The 21,310-nt window shown below is 41.7% G+C and overlaps 1 protein-coding gene across 18 annotated transcripts in view; it reads left to right on the top strand.

The window, feature by feature from the left end:
• The window catches only part of kcnt1b (potassium sodium-activated channel subfamily T member 1b), a 146,391-nt gene that overhangs the window by 7,592 nt on the left and 117,489 nt on the right, over positions 1-21,310 (top strand). For all 18 annotated transcript variants that reach the window (XM_074670421.1, XM_074670431.1, XM_074670420.1 and 15 more), the window contains exon 3: positions 768-935. In XM_074670421.1, the coding sequence (XP_074526522.1) occupies positions 768-935 (168 nt within the window). The remainder of the gene's footprint in view (positions 1-767; positions 936-21,310) is intronic.

The raw sequence follows: 21,310 nt of genomic DNA, 5'->3' as shown, positions 1-21,310 counted from the left end.
CAGCAACTGTGTGATGCTATCATGTCAATATGGAGCAAACTCTCTGAGGAATGTTTCCAGGACCTTGTTGAATCTATGCCACTAAGGAATAAGGCAGTTCTTGAAGCATAAGGGGGTCCAAGAGAGTATACTGTATGTAAGCTAACAAGATCTGAACAGCACCAGGTGTACATCCACAGGGACGGCCAGTTAACATAAAATGAAAGGTTATCACAGCTCCTGTCAGAGCAACTTTGATAGAAAAAGAAGGTCATTTTGTCTCCTGAATAATTCATGTCAATGTACATACGTTTAAAAGTCTTTATTAATACATGAGATGCATAAACAAGTCATCTGGCTCAGACTCTTCTGCATGATTTACTTTGATGCTTTGCACTTCTTTAACAAGTCACATCTCGTATGTTTGAAGCTGTTTGTTCAGCGGCGTGTGACAAACTGCGTCAGATTTTTATGTTTGCGGTGCAAAACGACCCACATTGGAGTCCTGGATAAATAATGTGTCATCTGGGGATTACAGTAGGACATGAATTCCCTCTGAACATTGATTGTTTTGATTGCAAACAGTCTGTTCTTTCTCGTTACATAACCCCTGTAAGTCCCCGCTGATTTCCAAGGAATGTTTCCCCAGAAAAGGTTCAGATTTGTGGAAAATGAAAGGCACTGTATCGCTGTTTCTCTATTCTGGTGTAGAGCTGAAATGTCTGAAAGCAGAGCAAGACAAAATCTGGCACACTGATGAGCAGATGTTTCTCTTCCTCACCCCGCAGGACCTCCACCGAGACCCTGCAGAGAAATAACAGCAGCAACTCTGGCGTTATTCTGGACATCTCATCCCTCAAGATGGCAGAGGTGGACACAGAGGTGCCTCCTCTTCCTCCTCGCTATCGCTTCAGGGATCTGCTGCTGGGGGACCAGACATTTCAGAATGATGACAGGTAGCAGGAAAGAAAAAAACACTCTTAGTGTGTCTGTGTGTGTGTGTGTGTATGTGTGTGAGAGGCTATCAGGGATTCTCTTTGTGTGTGTGTTCATCTCCATGTTCAAACCTCAGCGGACGCTTGAAGCAGCGTTTCAGAAGCTTCTGATACTCCACTCCTTCCAGGATTTGCTGAATATACCGCACTGTCCCTGAAGCTGCCTCATACATTTCTGCTTTGGTTACTGCTTTTCCTACATTTCCCAGAATGACCTCTCACGACAACCCCCCAGGGATGCGGCGGGACTTGTATTCAGCTGTTGGTTTTCTGTGTAGGTGTGTGCAGCAGTGGAAATAGAAACAGAGCAGTGAGAGATTGTGTAGTGAGAATAATAGTCAGACTTTGTGGCTCTGCTGCTTTTGTGTTTCCGGGTATTTTGAGTCAATCGGCATCTTTCATAATGAATCAGATCTTGTTTGATTATCATATTAGTGCAGATAAGAGAAATACAAACCCATTTCATTAAAGGGGACATATCATGCTTGTTTCTCCTTTTCACTATGCCAGACTAGGATGCCTGTAAAGCATTTCTGCCCTCAGTACAAGTCATTTAGTTCCTTCATTACCCCACAATAGTATTCTCAATTTCTTCATTTAAGGCCATTCTGAAGATCTTGTTGAAACGCTCCGTTTCCAGAATGACCTCCAGTAACCTCGCAACGTCACAGCCCTTTGTGCTCTGATTGGTCAGTTCTATCAGAGGGGCGGAGGGGGTAGAACCAGGGGCCGGTTTTTGCATCATGGCAGTATTTACAAAATCGCCACATTGGATGGAGCAGACCGAGCAACTTTGCTGTTTGCCAAAACTTCACCGTTAGGCATTGATAGCACTAATAAAATGGCAGCGTGTAGGATACGTTCTTTTGTATTGGACCCCGAGTCAGACCCGGACGGTTCTGCAGCTCAGGAGGAAGAAAATCCACCTGGACACAGATCATCTCAAGACGCTTCATTGAGTCAAACCGGTACTGTAACATGTATAGTTTATATGTGGAAATATAGGCAGACTTCACCAATAAACTATTTCTATAACAGGGCTCCATCCTGCTCCTTCACTTTTCTCTGTCTGTTTTATCCATCATGCTGAAAGTGTAGTCTAAAGATCGCCTCTACCGTCAGTTCCTCACTATGTTATTACCGCAGCACCACATTATTGTGGTCCAGGTTCACAGTGCATGTCAGAACAAGCATGCAAATATCACAGTCTCACAAGTATTACAACGTCTGCTAAAACTACAGTGTTTTAACTGCTAATTCACCATGTAAAGCCGAGCTGCTCAGCAGAGCAGAGTCCCTGCATCCAGCACTCAGTCAGTCGGCTCTTAGTGGGTGTATCCCTCGGTGGCGGTTGTGTGACTAACTGACATCACAGAGGAGGAGCTGCTTTATCAGATTACTCCAATAAAAAGAAAGGATCCTCGTGTCGTCACGAAGGTCGAAATCTCGCAGCCAAATGTCAATGACCTATTTTCAGAGGCATTAAATCTCGTTCTAGGATATCAGAAAAAATACAATATCTCATATTTTTGAAAATTCAGGGGTTGAAAGGTCTTGTTGTCAAATTTATTTTATTATATGTAAGTATTAAATCAGGGATCAGCATGATATGTCCCCTTTAAAGCATACAGATTCAGAGATGTACGCTCTGCACTAGATCTCTGTTTAATCAGATTATACTCACGCTACACCGCGCTTTCATCTCCCCCTGAATGAGGCATGAAACGGCCTCTCCTTTGGCCCTTAACTGGTGCCACAGTTACCGCTTCAGTGTCTGCCGCTCCCCTAAGAGTTCAATTATGGCTCCGGTTGGAAAGGCAGACCAACAGATGCTGTTTCCTGCCCGAGAGGAGGGGAAGAATTAGCAGAGCATCCTCCACGGCGGAGGGCTGTGGAGCTCTCCGTGGTGCTGAAATGAAGCTGCAGGATCAGGGAGCTGCATGAGTGCTGGCGTGCAGAGAGAGAAATTGAGTGCGTTCTTTATAAGTTTCCCCGATAGATTAAAGCTTCATGTGTGACACATTAGTGTTATCACACTCATACATCGGCCTTGATGTGTTCCTCAAAGGATCTCCTTAAGATTGTAATGTTGTTGTCCTTTAATTAAGAGCAGCAGCCGGCAGCCAGAGGCCATTTGGCATTTTAGACACGGTTGATTTATAGTCAGGAGTGTTGCTTAGGGATAAAGTTGGCTGAGGAGGAAAAGGGACTCAGATTTTTCAGGGTGGAATATCTGAGCATAAATACACTCATTCACAAGACCGTCTTTCCCTTTTCATAGCAGACTGTCTCTTTTTTATGTTCCTGTCTTTTTAAACCATATGTCCCAGGAGAGCTGCCGTAGGAAGCTGTAAAGCAGATGTTATTGCTGTAATTTCTGCTCTGTAATAAAGCTGGGGTGTGGCTGCTGTTCCACATCAACGGATTTATCATCAAGTTTATGAGGTCAGCAGCATAACCGGATGAGATGATTGGCTTGAAAGTCAATCACCGATTATTTAATGATACTCAGACTGATTAGGATCATGAGTTCAACTTTACTTTTATGTTTCTGTTTGTATACTTTGGTTGCATTTTGATTGCTGGGATACCCGGCCACTGAAATCCACCTCCTGTGACAGTATCCTGAAATTTTTTATACAAACTTCTAGAAATTTTGAAGAAAAGAAAAACTGCTATTGTACTAACCACTAACTGAATTTTAAAAATGGACGACATGACATCTCCCTAAAAGTGAAGCAGAAACATTTAGAGCAGGGGTCATCGATTAAAATTGTCCAAGGGCCAAAGGACACTGTTAGGGGCAGATGCCCTGGTGAAATAAATTCAATTAATATTGTTTCCTCATTAATATGTATATTATTATTATTTGATGTATATGTTTTCATTCCAAGTTAATGTTATTTTTAGTATTCTTCAGAGTTGACAGACTGCACCAGGAGAAAGGACTCCTAAATTTATTCAAAGCTCATAAATTGTCTCTCTTTTAAAGAGCCTTAAGAGGAAAATCCTTGATGAAGAATGGGCTGATATGTCTGTATTTATAGAGCCAACTTTTAGAAATGCTGGACCTGTGTGCCTCATGAAAAACCAAACTGTTTCTGCTGATAAAGAAAATTATCTGGGGTGTCACCACAAAGCAAAGTATGCAAGCTTCAAGGAGCCATGTCTTGAACAGTCAGAGAAACATTTTTGCTTTAAAAACTCAACACTCCTATCAAAGAGGATTTATTAACCCAACTTCACCCGAACAAGAGAGGTCAACGAGTGATTTTTCTGTGATATTTTGGAGAGACGATTTGGCCCACTGGCCACCGCTAGATGTTCATTGATACAGAGCTTTCTCTGGTGATTGGCTCCAGTAAAGATACAGGCCACCCCTTGGAAAACATCATCTTTGGTTGGTGTTATTGGTCAGTTGCATGGACAAGATTTGGGTGCTTCTTCAGGTGGTATTTTGGCTTCATCCATTGTTTGACAATGGAAGTTTATTCATAGTTATATCCAGACTGTGACTTTATCACAGTTCAACATTGTGAAAGCAATCATATTTATTCAGACGACTATTATATCATCTTATGTATTTGTATACACATATGGACATTTATCAGTATCAATATCGGTATCAACCGATGTGTCAAGTGGGCCAATATTCACTCATTAGCTGCCGGCCATTTTCAGAGCATAGATCTTTCAAACTATCTTTCAAGACCCAAATAGTATTGTTTTCTCTGACTATGTAAAAACCAAAACTGCTTGAGAAGAGTGGAGCCGCTTTTTTATGTCTCTCTTCCTGTTTTTGATCCAAAAAAACAGACAAAACGTACTTTTTTTTATAGTATTTCATCTCAGGCGCTCCATTCTTTGATCCTCTTCATGGTCGTCTTTTCTCACAATTGTGAGGCTCTTTTTCTCTAAACTACCTGGACACATCATCTCAGATTCTTTCTTTCTTTCTGTAATGTTGTTTCCACAGACTGTATAAAACATGGACGTAGTCAAGCTAACGTCACCCGTCTGTTTCTGAAACGGAAAATGAAGCAGATCGGCTATAGCCATAGGGCACCGGCCGTCACATGACCCTCAGCTGTGCCTCTTATTGGGGGAGCTTGCGATATCAATATCCTCTGAACGGCCGTGTTAGAAAAAAATTCACCACCTGTACAGTGGGTGCTGATAGTAAAATTAGCGACTCAGACAGGAGACATTTTTTGAACCAGGCTGTAAATAGGTTAATTTCTGCTTTGAAAATGGCTTTTTTTTGGCTTGGTGTGTTTGTGACTTCCTATACTTCTGGAGCCAGCCTCAAGCGAACACTCGAGAAACAGCAGATTTTAGCACTTCCGCATTGTCTCATATTCTCAGACCAGAGGTTGCAGCTTGGTTGTTACCAGTAGGGCTGGGACGATACGCTATTCTTGCAATTAGTTTCCTTTACGATTTTTGGGATGCCAATTTGATGTACATTGCAATTCTTCAATATTTACAACTTTTGCGATTTTTAGTTTGCTTTTTAACACCAGACCATGTGAAAAAGTTAAATGATGATAATAATATGTACAGACTGTACCAGGCGCCATGTTTCCCCATAAAATGCACACCACATGAGTCAGAGAGACACACTTCACCCCCTGCTGGAGAAAAGTGGTAACTTATTTTCCAATCTGTTTATAAACTAAGACTGAAATGAAGAATTTGAATTTGAAAAAAAAAACTTTTTTGGACAAAGAATTCCGATTTTGATTTTGCTGAACAAAAAAAATCCCAATATATTGACTTTTGATTCTAGCTATTTTTGCATTTAGAAAACAAAGACTTCTATAATAAGCACGAGTGACGCCAAAGATGAGGTTAAGAGCAAAGTTTAAGTGCTAAACCAAAAATCTAGATCATATCTACAACTTTGCACTCTCATTAAATAGATCTCTTTGTCTTTATGTCTGCAGGAGAAGCAGGCAACTGTTGAATAATCAGCTCATATTTCCCCTTTGAAATCACAGATAATCATTGGCTTCAACCAACAACATCCAGGCAAATCTCCTTCTCCAAACCTGGCCTTCAGGGTTACATAACCCAACAAACATTTCCTCTAATTGTTTGTGCTGTTGATTTGCATCGCTGCTCCTGCCTTCAGCAGCCAGTGGTATCTGTACTCGAATCCAGCAGAGTGTGTGTTATCTCTCCTCTCCAGGCTTTGGTTTGTTGGTTACAGCCGCCATATTTCAGGACGGAGTCAATAACACCCATGGATGGCTTTTTGTTTGTGAAATCACCTCATTGATCCGTCTCTTGGGGGAAACATCTCGTGCATTTCGAGCGAAGTATCCTCCTCCCTGTTTCTGTCCAGCGTCCCTGTTGACTTGCCCTCTTTCCGACTCTGGACTCCCTGCAGAAAATTGCTGTCACTATGTTTTATATCCGTGCTCGGCCTTTTGTCCGACGCATAACATGAAGAGCAGCGGTTGACCACTTCCCCCACACGGCCTGGCTCTGTGTGCTGTATCTGGGGAAGCGGTGATTAGTGGATTCTGCTGCAGATGCTTTGTTTTCTTTATCAGGACATAAAAGATGACGAACAAACACACAGGAGAGTTTACGCTACGGATTAATTGTATGGATGCAGACCGTTGGATGCTGGAATATGCAAATCTGTGTGCATGTGTATCTTTTTTTCCATGTATTGAAGTGTAGAGAAATGTATCATCATCAGTGGTGAATTGTTCTGCTAATCACTACTAAACGCCAAAGGCTAATTAAGCTTTGTTGCCAGGCTACAAACACACACACACCTGAGAGTGTGAGTGTGTGTGTAAACCACGCCGGGTGTTATCAGAGATGTATAATTTTCACACATCTGTATACGAAGCAACAGTCCAGCGTTTGATTCTTCAAAACAAACAACAGCTGTGAACTCCTGTGTTTCACCTCCTCAGTGTTTGATAAATAAATGAAGATGCAGAAGAAGAGACGAGTTATTGATGGCGTCTCGCGGCGCCGCTCTGTAACTGCGAGCTCAGGAGCTCTGGAGTGGAAACAGAAGCAGACCGTGTCACTGGGCTTCAGGGACGCTCTGCTTCTTGTTGGATGATCTCCTCCGTCTTCGTGCTTGTGATTTGTGACGTCGTTAATTTCCTGTATAGATGCCCCGTGGAGTGGAAAGACCCTCGACACTTTAACCCCCTCAGGGGAAGTAAGACCTGATCTCCCTGCACCCCCATCCTGCCCCTCCGGCCTTTTGCATCTGTTTCAGAGCATCTGTCGCAGTGGTCCAAAAGCTGTGGGATGACAGACTCGGGCAGTTCCTTGAATAGTAACGCTGCAGGAAAAGGTCTTTGGATGGAGAGTAGGAGAGCTGCAGGCAGCTTTGGTTGTAGTGCTGCATGATCTGGTAAAACATGAATCTGTCATTGAAAAAATAAATTTAGACCCACAAAAAACATCTATAGAAGTTATCCCAGGTTTGTTCTATCAGATATTAAGGATTTTACAGCTGACTGGGTTGACAGGAAGGATTGAAGGCTTGTGGTGCTAGCTCTGCTAGCGTTAGCGACACGTTTGACATCCTTTACCTGCAGACTCCAGCTCTGTCTCAATTCAGGGTCTGCAGCCCACAGAGGCTGAAATTGAAGACTGATTTTTTCACAACGCTGCGTCGAAGGCTGTCCCATTTCAAAGGCTCCTCCAAAATGCGGCCAACAAATCCAGCCTCCTTTTCAGGTGACGCATAGGACAGATTTAGTAAATCCTTCTTAGCCTCAAATATCCCAAGATTCATTGCGTTTGATTTTGTTTCACTGTGGAAAGATGTGTTGTTTGGTCTCTTTTTAAGTAATATACTGAGGAAAAACAGTTCTTCTTTATTAATCTTCTCATGAAGGATTAATTCTTTATTCATGTAAATTCCCAGGAAAAAAAACTTACTTGATGGGGTTTTTTATTTTTAATTTTAATGTTTATTTTTTTACAGGAAAATTTTTATTTTTATTTTTATTTCTTTTACAGGAAAATTTTTATTTTTATTTATCTTTTTTAATTTTTTACAGGAAAATTAAAAAATACATTACATAAATTTAGTACTCTGAAAAGCACTTACAACTATAACCGCTTGTATTTTTTTTTTTTATTCATTTATTTTTCTTATTTTAATTTTGATCTAACATCCCCTCTTAGCGCTTATTCAAATGTTGAAAATGTATGTTGTTGCTTACAAGTGCACTGTGCTTCCACACTCTATCAATAAAGAAATTAATGATGATAGATCAGGTTAATCAGATAAATAAAGAAAATAATAGAAATAAAGTAAAATTTAAAAAAAATTGTCCAGATGTTGAAAGTGGCAAACAGGGAAATGCTCTGTAGACCAGGCCATCTCAGTTCAGTTTGGCCTTTGCGGTCTATGTAGGCTACAAAGGCCGCATCCCCCAAAGGCTGCAGACCCTGAATTGGGACATAGCTTCTGTGACCCTGTCTGTTGCCTTGTGAATCATTCTGTTCTTGTTTTTATGGGTTGGCTGAAATTAAGAAACTTCTTGTTTCTCGACATCCTTAACTCTTATCAGATTAAAGGATTGGAAACCTTTCTTCAAAGACTTTTTATGCCTTCATTCAGGAAGAGCTAGACACAAGGCCCTTTTATGCTTTAGGTTGGATCAGACTAGAGCTGCAACTAACGATTATTTTGGTAATCGATTACTCTGACGATTATATTTACGATTAATCGAATCTGATAAAAAGAACATGAATGACATGAATGTATTTTCACTTAAAGAATCAACAGTTTGGGCAAAATAACAGAAAATATATTGTTATGTCATCATATTAAGAACTTAGTGGGTCAAAAAGGTGAATAAATAAAGATGTGTCCTCAATCTTTTCACCTGCAGGTCAAACAGTTCACCCCCTCTGCCTTACCACTATCTGTAACAGCTAACGCTAATGCTAACATTGGTTTAATGAACTCCTTGTGGGGTGATGATATAATAAAAAGACTAAACGAGTCCTAAAAGACATACCATGGATTTAAAAACAACAACAGCCCAGGTAATCTACCCTCCAGTCCAGTAGGTGGCAGTAATGCACCTTCAGCAAGTTGCCAACCACTAAATAATCCAACAAAAAGGAAGAAGACAAATAAACAGTAGGCAGACTAATACAGTAATGACGCAACACAGAGCATCAATTATGGAAAAAAATTGTGGATGCTTTTACTAATTGATTTTTATCAATTTCATTGATTCATTGTTGCAGCCCTAGATTGGACACCAAGCCGATCACCCCAACCTAACTGGGAGGCCATATCAGCTCCCCAGATGACTGGAAACCTTTCAAAAAGCATTGATTAATAAGCTTATTTAATGTCTTTTCAGCTGGAGATATAGATAAAAAAAATCTGTTAGGGACTTACTTTTAGATGATTTTGCACCGTGCCTTAAGGTGGGAAGTCTAAAAAACAATGTTGACCTTTGAAGACATTTTTTGTCTTGTTGGGAAATAGTTTGCTGTTCACTTTGCTCTGTTTTCACTCTCTGCTAAAAGGACTCAAAAATGACCCAGATAGGAAAACACCACATTAAAGGTGAGCAATGAGAACAAATCCAGAGGGCTGCAGTAGCAAACACTGCTGCATCAGCTTTTAACACACAATAAAGCCACACGCTCCATTACGAGCGTCCAGTGCAGGGGAAATTCATATATGCAGAATTTTAATGGTGCAGGAGGTCACACCTGAGCTAGAAAGAGGGGCTTTTACAGCATTTATACCGACACATTTTCACGTTATATTTCCATGAGAGAGTAGGCGATCCAGTCCTCCATCACGATGTATGTCATTTCATAATGCAGAGCTGTGATGTGATGAATTTAAGGGCGTCTGAAGTGAAAAACACAAATAATACAGTGAATAAAGATCCTGTCACACTGAGGTGACATTAAAAGCTTTTTAACATCTGAGTGAACGATGAAGAGGAAGAGAGGAGGCGTCGCAGAAAGAAGACAGACCACAGAAAGCAGACACGTAATGTTGGGTGACAGTTCCTCTTTTGTTTCTCTTTGTGCCAAGGTTATCGTCTCGCAGTAAAGGCGCCGTGAGGACTTGAAATAGTCTCACTTTTGCATATTTGCCTGTTCATGATACAGGATTTAAAATGAGAGTATCAGCGCCAGAATGGATTATTTCTTAATGCTGTCTGTGGTCGGGACAGGAATCAGTGTGCGGTACGTTGACCATAAGTCTATTTGTTGACACTACACCAGACGTTTACGACTTCTTTGATTTATTTCATAGTAATGATGGAGGGTACTGGAGCTGGACTGACCTCTTATCGAACCATCAGTGTAAAAAAACAGATTTAAAAAAGAAAGTATAAGTTCTCGGAACAGTGTAGGTCAGTGGTTTTCAAAGTGTGAGGCACGCTTCCTCTGGGGGGCGCCAAAGAGTTCCAGAGGAGGCACGAGAAGAGGACTGAATGCAGCACAAAAAATGTCTGAACTAAGCTGTACAGTAAGTTAAGAAACTACGAAGACCAGTATGCTATGGTTTGGAGATTATTTTTGCTGATGCTCTGTCCGCTATACGGAGTCCCCCCCCCCCCCCCCCCCCCCCCCCCAAAAAAAAAATAAAAAATCAAATCAGATAAATAAATAAATAAATATATATATATATATATATATATATATATATATATATATATATATATATATATATATATATATATATATATATATATATATATATATATAACCCAAAGCATTAAAAACTTTTATGAATTATTTATTCAACACAAAAATATTTAGCCTTACCTAATGACAAAGTTTACAGCCATGCAAGATCTGACCGTTTTATTAAACTTTTATTAAATTAAAACTACTTTAAATTTATTCGACTGGCTGATGCACACATAACATTTTTATACCAAAATCATATATATAATATATAAATAGTTAAACAATCGTAGTTACTCATAGTTGTTAAAATAGGGAGTGAAGATAAAGAAGATAATGGTGATAATTTGTAATAATGCACACTCTGGCCACCCCTACTTATATCACTGCCCCATGACACCCCATTCTGAAAGTCTGGACATGCCCCTGCACAGAGGTACATAGTTACAGTGGTAATAGTGGTTTGAAAAATAACAGGCTTTTAGGTTTTCTGTCCCAAAAAGACAGGAAAAAGGAGACTTCTGTATGAGCGCTAGAAGGATTAACAATCAACTTATGCGTAATATGCGCCAGGGTATACACAACGCCAAACATCATGAACGTCGCCTATCAGACTGATCAGGATGTAGTTTAAAGTAAATATAAACCGCAAAAAGTGACAGGGGGAACGTCTGCTTGCGCTGACTTTATGTACATGTGTAAACACTGCATGCAGCGCAGAAAAAAAAAACGTTTACTCCGTGACTCACGGGATATTTATGATGTGACGTGTATCATTACAGCATATAAAGCAAGGAGCTAGATGATAACACGGTTCGTGTACAATGAAGAAAGATGAAAATTGTAAACTGTAAGGGCACGAGATCTTGAATGGGGCATGTGCCCACCATAGACTGTATATAGAGTGGGCAGCGTGGCTCCGTCATTTACCATTGTACGGTTTTGAAGACAGCCATTGGTGGCAGTTGTGCAGCCAGAGTCTGCGCATTAGAGAATCTGAGTGAAGCCAGGTGAAAAAAATAATGATTATCTTTTTCTTTCAAGAGTCTAATCACTTCTTGACTCTACCCCCCGACATATTTTACAATCCCTGAAAAAAATACACAATAGCGGCAGCTGTCAATCATTGTAAAATGTGACGTAAAAACTTGATTTTAACCTCTTATAACTAATGAAAACAAAACTGTTCAGAAAAAAGAGGACTTGAATACAAAGCAGCCAAATGATATCTTCAAATCACCACAACAATCAGACGTGAGAAACATTTCTACGAGGTGTATTAATTTTTTAAAGTTTGGCCACAGCTCATCTGGAATGACTGGGGAGATGGGGTTTTTAGCCTACACTGCAGCCAGCCACCAGGGGGAGCAGTTTTTGTGGCAACCTCACTTTGAGTCGAGCAACATGACGTCCAGGCTGACGTCCAGCCTTTCAGGGGGTCTCTTGTGTTAATTAAGGAGTCTCGTACCCCGCTAGACCTCTGTATTTTGCGCAGTGCTAACGACGGATATTTAAAGTCGGGTTTTTCTTAGACTAGATGCTCAAAGGCCGTAATGTGTGGTTTGTTGACTGTGAATTTGTAATCTACTGTAACATTTTTTTAATTACTGCATTTTGATTGAACTTCTATTCCTTGCTGCCACAGTGGGCATGTTTTCTTTCCTGGCTCAAGAGATTTCATCTTATTTTGATGTTTGAAGTTAATGTAGTCATTATGATAAACGCAGAAATAGGCACGGGCTCAAATTCATCTGATTCTTACCTATTTTAACTAAAATATGTGAAACTGCATTAGGACTGAACGTTCAAAATTAATACTTAAGTATTTTGTTGTTGAAAACCAAAGTGGAAAGTTGATAGATTATTATTGTAGGATTTGTTTTATTAAAATAGAGGAGGCCCCAGTGGTTTCATGTTTTCTTTGAAAGGCCCTGGTGTAAGTGGATGTAAATTATTGCCACAGATATTTGACTGTACTTCCAAGGTCAGTTCAGTGATTCAGTTTGTGTCCAGTGATGGACAGATGTAAAAAACCTTGAAGACGTCAGTGAGTCTCTGTGTTTGTCTCTGTTCTTCCTTCAGTTTGCTTGGAGGTCTTCCTCTGGTTTGTTTACCCTCCTCTGTCTTCCCTCCCACATTTCTATACAAGGTTTTGTTTGGGATGAGACTCTGGTGATGTGAGATGAAGTTTTGTTATTTATTGCTTGAAAAATCAATAAAAAGGAAGAATCTACAAGAGTTTGATTCCGGTTGAAGAAATGCTTGAAGAATAAGGGTTGTCTCATCTTTTACTCATATTCTGGACAAATTCAGTTTAAGTGCGTCTCTGAGGCTGCTTCATCCCGACAGGTATCTGAAAATCTCATCCTGAATATGAAATGAGCAGAAATTTAAACGTGTGCACATCGCCCGAGAGCACCTTCCCCGTTAGTCCTCCGTGACTACTCAGACCTCATCATCCTGATCCATCAGTTTCACCCGTCACTCCTTCCTCCACCTTTCTCTTTCATCTCTCTTTATCCGACATCTCCTCCGACAAGTTACTGTCTCCTCAGCTCGCTCAAGCTGAAATCATCCAGGCACCAAATCCCAGTTCTGCTGCAGTGTTGGTGCAAACAAACAGCTGCTGCTGCCAGCGTCGGTGCACGATGACGGTCTCAGGAGGACCCCGTACTCTGTCTGAGTTTAGCTCTGCTATGATGCTCTGGGTGGATACAACAACCCATTATAGGCTTCTGTGGACAACAACTCACACCTCTACATCAGAACATGACCTTTGTATATGTGCCAGAAACGTACTGTAAAGGTTTCTGTGTAGAGTTCACATGTTCATGCTTGAGTACTCACCGAAAACACGCTCACCAGGAGGTTTGGTGACTCAGAAGTGCCTCGACTGTGTGTGTGAATGGTTGTCTGTTTCTACATGTTGGCTCTGTGATAGGTTGGCATCCTGTCCAGGTGTCTCCAACCTTTTGGCCAATGACAGCTGGAATAAGCTCGAGCTGGGCTGAGGTGTCAATAACTGGTTTCATTTTGAAACTGGTTTCAAATTTCCAAGATTTGCAGAGCTGATGAAGCTGTTTTGGTTCTTGAAGTGCAGAAAACATAAACGTTCAAGTTGGCCTGGGTGATGAAAAAAAGATATTTATCGCACCCCAAGGGCGACCCTTTCTTTAGAAGGGGCGACAAATCTAGTGACCTCCTCTGGAGTTTGGAGACTCTGACGTGAAAACATATATTGATCCTACTCTTCTCAAAAAGTAGCGGGTGCTGCCGTAGGCCCCTCCTCCTTTTCAAACCACCTACAGGTGGACAAGTCCTCCTTGGTCACCAAGCAGTCCCTCGCAGCTGCAGCCGGAGCAGACCATCGTGGGCGGATGCAGATACATCTCCTGCCGTGGTTTTCACTGGGGTGGGGTATCGTTCAGAAATGTTCAATACAGGAACCAGTAGGGGTACCTTCACTTTGATACTAGTTCCCAAACAATACTTTTTGTGGTACCAATTTTGTAATATCAATTTCAGCAAGAAGAAAATTACATTACATTATTTCGGTACAAGTCTCGGGTCTGTAGTATTTTCCACTCTGAGCAGCTTTCCTACAAAAAATAGACAACAAAATATTGCCCCATGCCAAAGAACAGTTGCAAACAAGTGACAGGTCAATGTGGGTGCACCTTAAATGTGTTTATAACTTGAAGTTAACTTTATTATGCTTTTTTTCTAATTGAAAAATGTATCTTTTATCCAGGGTTGAGACCGCCAAAACTGACCAAAAGAGACAGGTGCAAGCGTAATTCATGGATCATACGCACTGTCTGCCTGCTTGTGCTAGTGCATTAAGTGTAAACAGCTTACCTCTCTGAAGCGTGCGAAAGCAGATAAGTAAACTGCGAATGAGCACGGCACACTTGTGGGCTTGCTGGCCAAATTAGGTGAACCTTTGTTTGAAGCTTGCTTGGGCACAGTATAGATTGTCAGTGTGACCACACTCTGGCAGAAACCGCCGTGTCTGAGTGTTTTGGATAGGGGGAGGAACTCTTCACTGAGCTCAGTGCAGCTCGTTGAGAAGCAGCGTGTGCTGGAGACGTCAGAAACACCAAACTCCAGAAAAGTCGCTGGATTTGTCTGTAGTTGCCTTTTTCCCCACAAAAAAACCCAAAACAAAACAAGAGGGGTCTGAAATGTTGACAGGGCCACTGAGTTGGCGACAACCTATATGCCGTGTAGCACCAATCCAGCTTTTCTGGTCCCTATCCCGATCTGATACCAGTGTTAAATAATAACCTGCATGCTCTACTGTGGGATAAGACTGGTGATGTTTTGAGTAAAAGACAAAAATGTGTACATACGGATTTACTGAAGTTAATATTTATTTAAACTATAAGTGTTTAAATGTTTAAAAGCAGTTTGGTCAAAAAATGCTTCACAATTTACGGAAATGACTATTTGATTGTAAAATGTTTTACCTTGTAGACTAAATCATAGTTTGGACCAGTCCTTTACTCGTGATACCTGATCCAGCTTTGAGGGGCTGGATTGACGCCAATACCTGATACCAGGTTGAATCAGTGCATCCCTAATGTCGTGTAACATTACAGCTAGTCACTGGTGGCATTATTAGGTCTTGATCACTTGATTTCGGCATAGAAAGATGAGGCATGTTTTGAAACTTGGCACTACTGTAGTGTTTCCATCAGTGCCATTAAAGAACCAAAGTTCAGTACCCAGCTGTAGTTTTCACTTCCGTTTTGTCTCTCCGACGATGTTATTCCTCTCTTCTACAGTGTCAATGACAATTACAGTTATTCAAATTAGGCGATGACATCAATTAGCGACCTCAAGAACAGCCTGTAGTTACTTCCCTTCCTGAGGCATTGTCAGCACTAGGTTGGGTGTGCGTGATTTTGGTTTGAACAGCTGACAGTTTACTTTAAGGGTCATTTGTCATTTGTCAATTTGTGGAACAAGAACCAGGAATCGATCAAATTGAAACGAAACCCAACCCCAGCTGCAGCTCCCTGCGACCTATGAAGGGAAAAGCGCTAAAGATGATGGACGTTAAAGATGATTGATGGATGGATGGATTTCGTGAAGGGAAATCCAGCATTATCAGCTCTAAACAAGTGATTAACAGTCTCCAGAGAAAGCGTCTCTGTGCTCCTCTCACATCAGTCATTTTGGACGCTCCGTTTGTGAGACTGTTGCTTGATTTGCGTCAGCACTGGGTCGCTCGTGTAAGTGCTGCGATTTGACTCACAAATAGTGTTAAGAGTTGATTTAGAAGCCAATTAACGCCACTCAATCTCTGGACATTAATCCCATCTGCTCCCTGCCTGATTAGAGCGGAGATCCTCCACGATACGACTGGATGCACCGAGGAGAGATTTACAGATCCAATTTTCTTCCCCCTGCTCTCTGCCTCTCAATTCTGTCGGCACGTATGAAAGAGTTTCTATTTCTGACGTTACAGAGGCTCCACCACCCGCTGGCAGACTGAGACACAAACCCCCACACACACACACACACACACACTGGGATGTATAATCAGACACTCACAGGTGCATGCATACCTCTGTGTCTACAGAGCACACACACAAACACCTGCGCAGACAGTACACACACACACAGGCTCACTCACAAATAGACCAATTGCTTGTTAGACCGGTGACTTCAGCGTGATTGCTCCTCTTCAGCTCCCACACAGCCAAGCAGTCATAACAGCCCTCTGACACCCAACCCTGGAGATAATGACAGCTCAGGAGGGGGAGAGGGAGACCCCCCCCTCCCCACCTTCCCCCTGCACACTGTACGCCCACATCCACAGAGAAAGATCGGGAACACAAGGCCACACATATTTTAACGGCACAGACGGGCTTATTGCCTCAATACTGTTGGAGTGAGACACGAGGAGGAGCGTGCATTAGCTCTCGGGTTTGTTTTCACATTGCTGTGAAGGGAAACATGCAGAAAACTTTACTTGGCCGTACTTTTTCTGAGAAAGTCAATTAAGGTGAAACCACTTCTACCATCAGCCAGGTCGTAAACAAATCCCTCGGGGAACAAGAGGAGTTGTTGTTGATTGCAGTGACACCTGTGGCTGGAATAGGTAGAGTTTTTCAGGGATAAAGACTCTGTTTCCCATGAGCCCCACTACCCACTGTTGTAAAGACATGACTCTTTACAACTCTGATTGTAATCCACACTTAGAATGAGATTATCAGCACCAAAAAGTTTTTTTTTCCAAATGCTTCTAAGCTTCCCAATCAGGTCAACCAGGACCACATTGATTTACGGCACATCAAAGTCTCTATGACAGCATCCAACACTATTGTAAGTTCAGAAGTAAGAAGAGAGATCCGTGTTTTTTCTCTGCTGACAACGATTTCTGTGATTAATTTTGTAGTGATGGTGGACACTGGAGCCTAACTGTCAAACAGAAAAAGGACAGAAGAGCAGAAGAAATATAAACAGGAGAGAGATAGAGCACAAGTTAGAGGCTAAAACTTGAGCTAAAGACTCAAACACAATCTAAATGCTTAACAATGAGCTAAAGGCTAGAACACAAGCTAAAGGCTCAAACATAAGCTAAAGGCTTAAACATGATTTGAAGGCTAAAACACAAGCTTAAGGCTAGAACACAAGCTTAAAGCTAAAACAGGAGCTAAGGGCTAAAACATGAACTTAAGGCTAAAACACGATCTGAGGGCTAATCAGTGAGCTAAAGGCTAAAACCTGAGCTAAAGGCTACAACAGGACCTTAAAGCTCAAACACAAGCTTAAGGCCAAAAAAGGGGTTAAAGGTTAAAACACAAGCTTAAGGCTAAAAAAAAAATCTGGAAGCTAATGTGTGAGCTAAAGGTAAAACACAAGCTCAATGCTAAAACACAATCTTAAGGCTGATCAGTAAGCTAGAGGTTAAAACTTGAGCTGAAGGCTAAAACATGATCTGACGGCTAATCAATGAGCTAAAGGCTTAAACATGAGCTCAAGCCAAAACATGAACTTAAGGCTCGAACATGAGCTGAGGGCTAAATCATAAGCTTAAGGCTAAAACATGGCCTGAATGCTAAAACTCAAGCTAAAGGCTAAAACACGATCTGAAGGCTTATCAGTGAGCTTAAAGCTAAAACATGAGCTGGAGGCCTAAACACAATTTGAAGGTTAATCAATGAGCTTCACGCTGAAACACGGAGTAAAGGCAAAACACAAGATAAAGGCCAAAAAATGAGCTTAAGGCTTAAACGCGATCTAAAGACTAAAACACAGGGGCTAATCTGTTTGTGCTAATGTTGACTCCAACCCACAGTCAGCAGTTATTCTGCAGTGGTCTGTTCAAACTTTAGCGTCTATCAATAAAATGAAGAGCGAGGTTACGTTAGCTCTGATTGGTAGATGACTGGGAAGACATGAGCAGGATTCACTAACGTTACACATTACAGACATGTCTCAGAGCACCAGGCTGTGAGTAGAGCTAAATATAGCCGGCTACTAAACTATGGTACAAACTGAAAGTTTGCTCGTTGTCACTTTTCAAACTGTAGCTCTCCCTGACTGATTATGAAAACCTTCCTTGTCGTGTGTGTAGAGTAAAGATTGAGCAAAAAAGTATGAGCAAAGCTACTGATGGCAGATTTCAGGTCAGGGATTAGCTCATCGCTAATCCAGTAAGATCTTTGTGTTACTCAGTTTGCGTAAACATCACCCACGTTACGTCTGAAAGGAAAACAAAACAACCTGAACACCTTCACATCTGATGTGATGTGTTTTATCTCAAGTAGTGACCCTCATGTCATCTCCATTGTTTGTCTGATGTGCTTGAAAAGGACGAATGCTGCTGCTGGTGACACGCACAGTTCCGCTTAGCAACCAGAGCTTGCAATTTAGACCATAGGTGGCATTAGTCACCGCCATCAGCGGCGCAGAGTGGGTGGGCGACTCTTGAGGGCCTGCTAGTCTTATTCTCATCATCATCAGCAGCAGCGGAGTGGCTGTGTCTTTGACGTGCTGTCGAGTTAGGGTTGTTACTGTCACACTGAGGCAGGCGCACACTCGGGGCATGTTTCCTGAAGGAGCTGTGGAGCCACAGAGCAGAAGGTCGAGGCATGGCGTTTCTGGAAAGCTGGGTTTGGTCAGAGCGTATGAAAGTGTCAGGGCACGGTGACGCTGGGAGATTGTGCAGCTGTCTGAAAGCTGTCATCTGTCTCCACATGAAACCATTGGGAACATTACAGCAGCTAGGTGCACAAGCACAGAGGGGCAGCTCAAATGTGACAGACAATTAAAGATAGCCTGCGAGGAGCAGTTTATCGAACGATGGCTGCTCGGGAAAAAAAACAAGCTCCCTTTTTGCCCTTTGGTATCTGGTTCTGCTCAGGCTCATTACATCTCTGTGCCAGGCAATCTCTGGTGCATTTAGCCCCCATGCTCTGTCTTGCCAGCTCAATTAGCATCGCAGTGGTTTGCTTGTCAGCAGCTGTGATGATGGAGGCATTTGCAGCGAGGCTGTCAGAGGGGCTTGTGTGAGACTTGGAGCGTCACATAGAGGATTAATGAGGAATTACAGACAAAAAACAAGAAAAATCTGCTTTATAATTAGAATCACATCAAACTGATTACCTGGTACTTTAAAATGGGTGATAATTATCTAAAATACCAGCATGATCTGAGGATTTTTTTGGGTGATGTGGCTGTACTTATTTGCTGTTTTGATTTTGTCTTGGCGAACATAATCAGGAAAATGATTCATAATTAATACAGCCGCTCTGGATCTCTGATCCTGGAGTTACAGCATTATTTTGGTCGATATCCCACAGGCAGCCTGACTCAAGAGATTTTTCTCTCTCAGACAAACACTGCCAAGAGCTCTCATCTACATAAACTGTAAGGTGTACCCGCATAGAGTGACTGACTGTGCTTTATTTACGCATTGAAATAGTCTGTACACTCACCGGCTGCTTAATGAGGTTCACCTGTTCAGCTGCTCGTTAAGGCAAATGTCTGACCAGCCAATCACAAGCAGCTGCAGTTCAGACCAAGCATCAGAACGGAGAAGAAAGGTGATTTAAGGGCGTATTCAGACCTGGACTGGGTCGTTTCGCACACTGTTGCAGACTTTTCATGCAGGTGTGAATAGACACAAACGAACCCTGGTGCGGACCAAACAAACGGACCGGCACCCACTTTTTGAGGTGGTCTAGCTCCACAACTAGTGCGGTTCGTGGTTCTCCGGTGCAGGTCTGAATACAAACCAAGGTCCATCCAAACTAACTACAGGATACATGCGCCTTTTGGGCCTATAAAGCCACCGTAACCTAACCGTCTTTGGTTCATACCAATACTTCAGTCTTCTGTTTAGCCACGCTGTTGCTAGCATGTTGTGGGTCAGGACACGCAGAGCATAGCGTCTCCTTGCTGCGCGCATTCGTCTTCGCTGTTCCAAAATTGTAATCGGTGTTGTTAAGCCTTCTTTGAAGGAGCTGCTCTTGAAACTGAAAATGATTTTTCAGCTCTAATAAGAGCACAAACACACGTTTACCTCCATTTCTGGGTCTGTATTCTGTGTGCCGCCCTTTGTCAGTGCTGTCCAATGAGAGCACTGATCGTCACACACGTGGATGTGTTTACAGAATATAGTCCACTTGCAAAAACTACAACTACAATCTGAATACAAACCGCACCAAACAAAAAAATAAAGTCCGCTTTTGGTCCGGACCGAACAAGTGGACCAAAGGACTTTTCTGGTCTGAATACAGCCTAAGAGACTTTGAACGTGGCGTGGTTGTTGGTTTGAGTATTTCACAAACTGGTCATCTTCTGTGGTTTTCACACTAAGAACAGGAAACTGAGGCTTTTGGCTCACCAAAACTGGACAACGGAGGACTGAAGAAGGTCTCCTGGTCTGATGAGTCCAGATTTCTGCTCCACATTCAGATGGTAGGCTCAGGATTTGGGGTACACAACATGAAAGCTTACTTCTTGGCACACTAAATCTGTTTTTTTTTTTTTTTTGTCCAAAATTGCGCACGTTAGAAAATAAATATGATTCCATGTTATGTCAATCATGTTTGCACACTTGTTCTAAAACTTTCATTCATCCAAATATTTTTTCGGACCAGGTTTGATTTTTTGTGGGGTGTTTTTTCGCATCCTCCCAGCTTGTTTCCTGGGTAGTTTGACCATTCAGAGACACCGTAGGCTACTTGTCAAAAGCTAAAGTTATCACAATCAAAACGGCATCTGAAATCGTTTGTTTTTTTTTCAAACCGCCTACTACACTAGTAGTCCTTACTTTTTTGGCCGAAATTCAGTCTGTAGTAGTCAGTACTAGGGATGCACCAATCCAGCCTTTCTGGTCCTGATACCGATACCCTGGCTTTGGTACTCGACTGTTACCAATCCTGATCTGATGCCAGTGTGAAATAATAACCCTCATGCTTTTCTGTGGGGTAAGACTGGTAATGTTCTGAGTAAAATACAAAAATTAGTACATATGGAATTACTGATGTTAATATTTATTTAAACAAGAAGTGCACAATGCATGGCGCTAACGCTCATACCCATAGTTTGTTTTGTACATTTTTTATGAAAGGTAAAAAAAAATAAATAGTACTATTAAAAAATTATCAGCTGTAGCTCCGCCTTCCGAAACTGAACACCAGAGTAGAATACAACAA

Source organism: Halichoeres trimaculatus, unplaced genomic scaffold (genome assembly GCF_033239565.1).
Source record: "Halichoeres trimaculatus isolate MK-OKI-2021-1 unplaced genomic scaffold, fHalTri1.1 fHalTri1_scaffold_5, whole genome shotgun sequence".
Lineage (NCBI taxonomy): Eukaryota > Metazoa > Chordata > Actinopteri > Labriformes > Labridae > Halichoeres > Halichoeres trimaculatus.
Note: the sequence above shows the minus strand (reverse complement) of the source record. Positions and strands in the feature narration are given on the sequence as shown.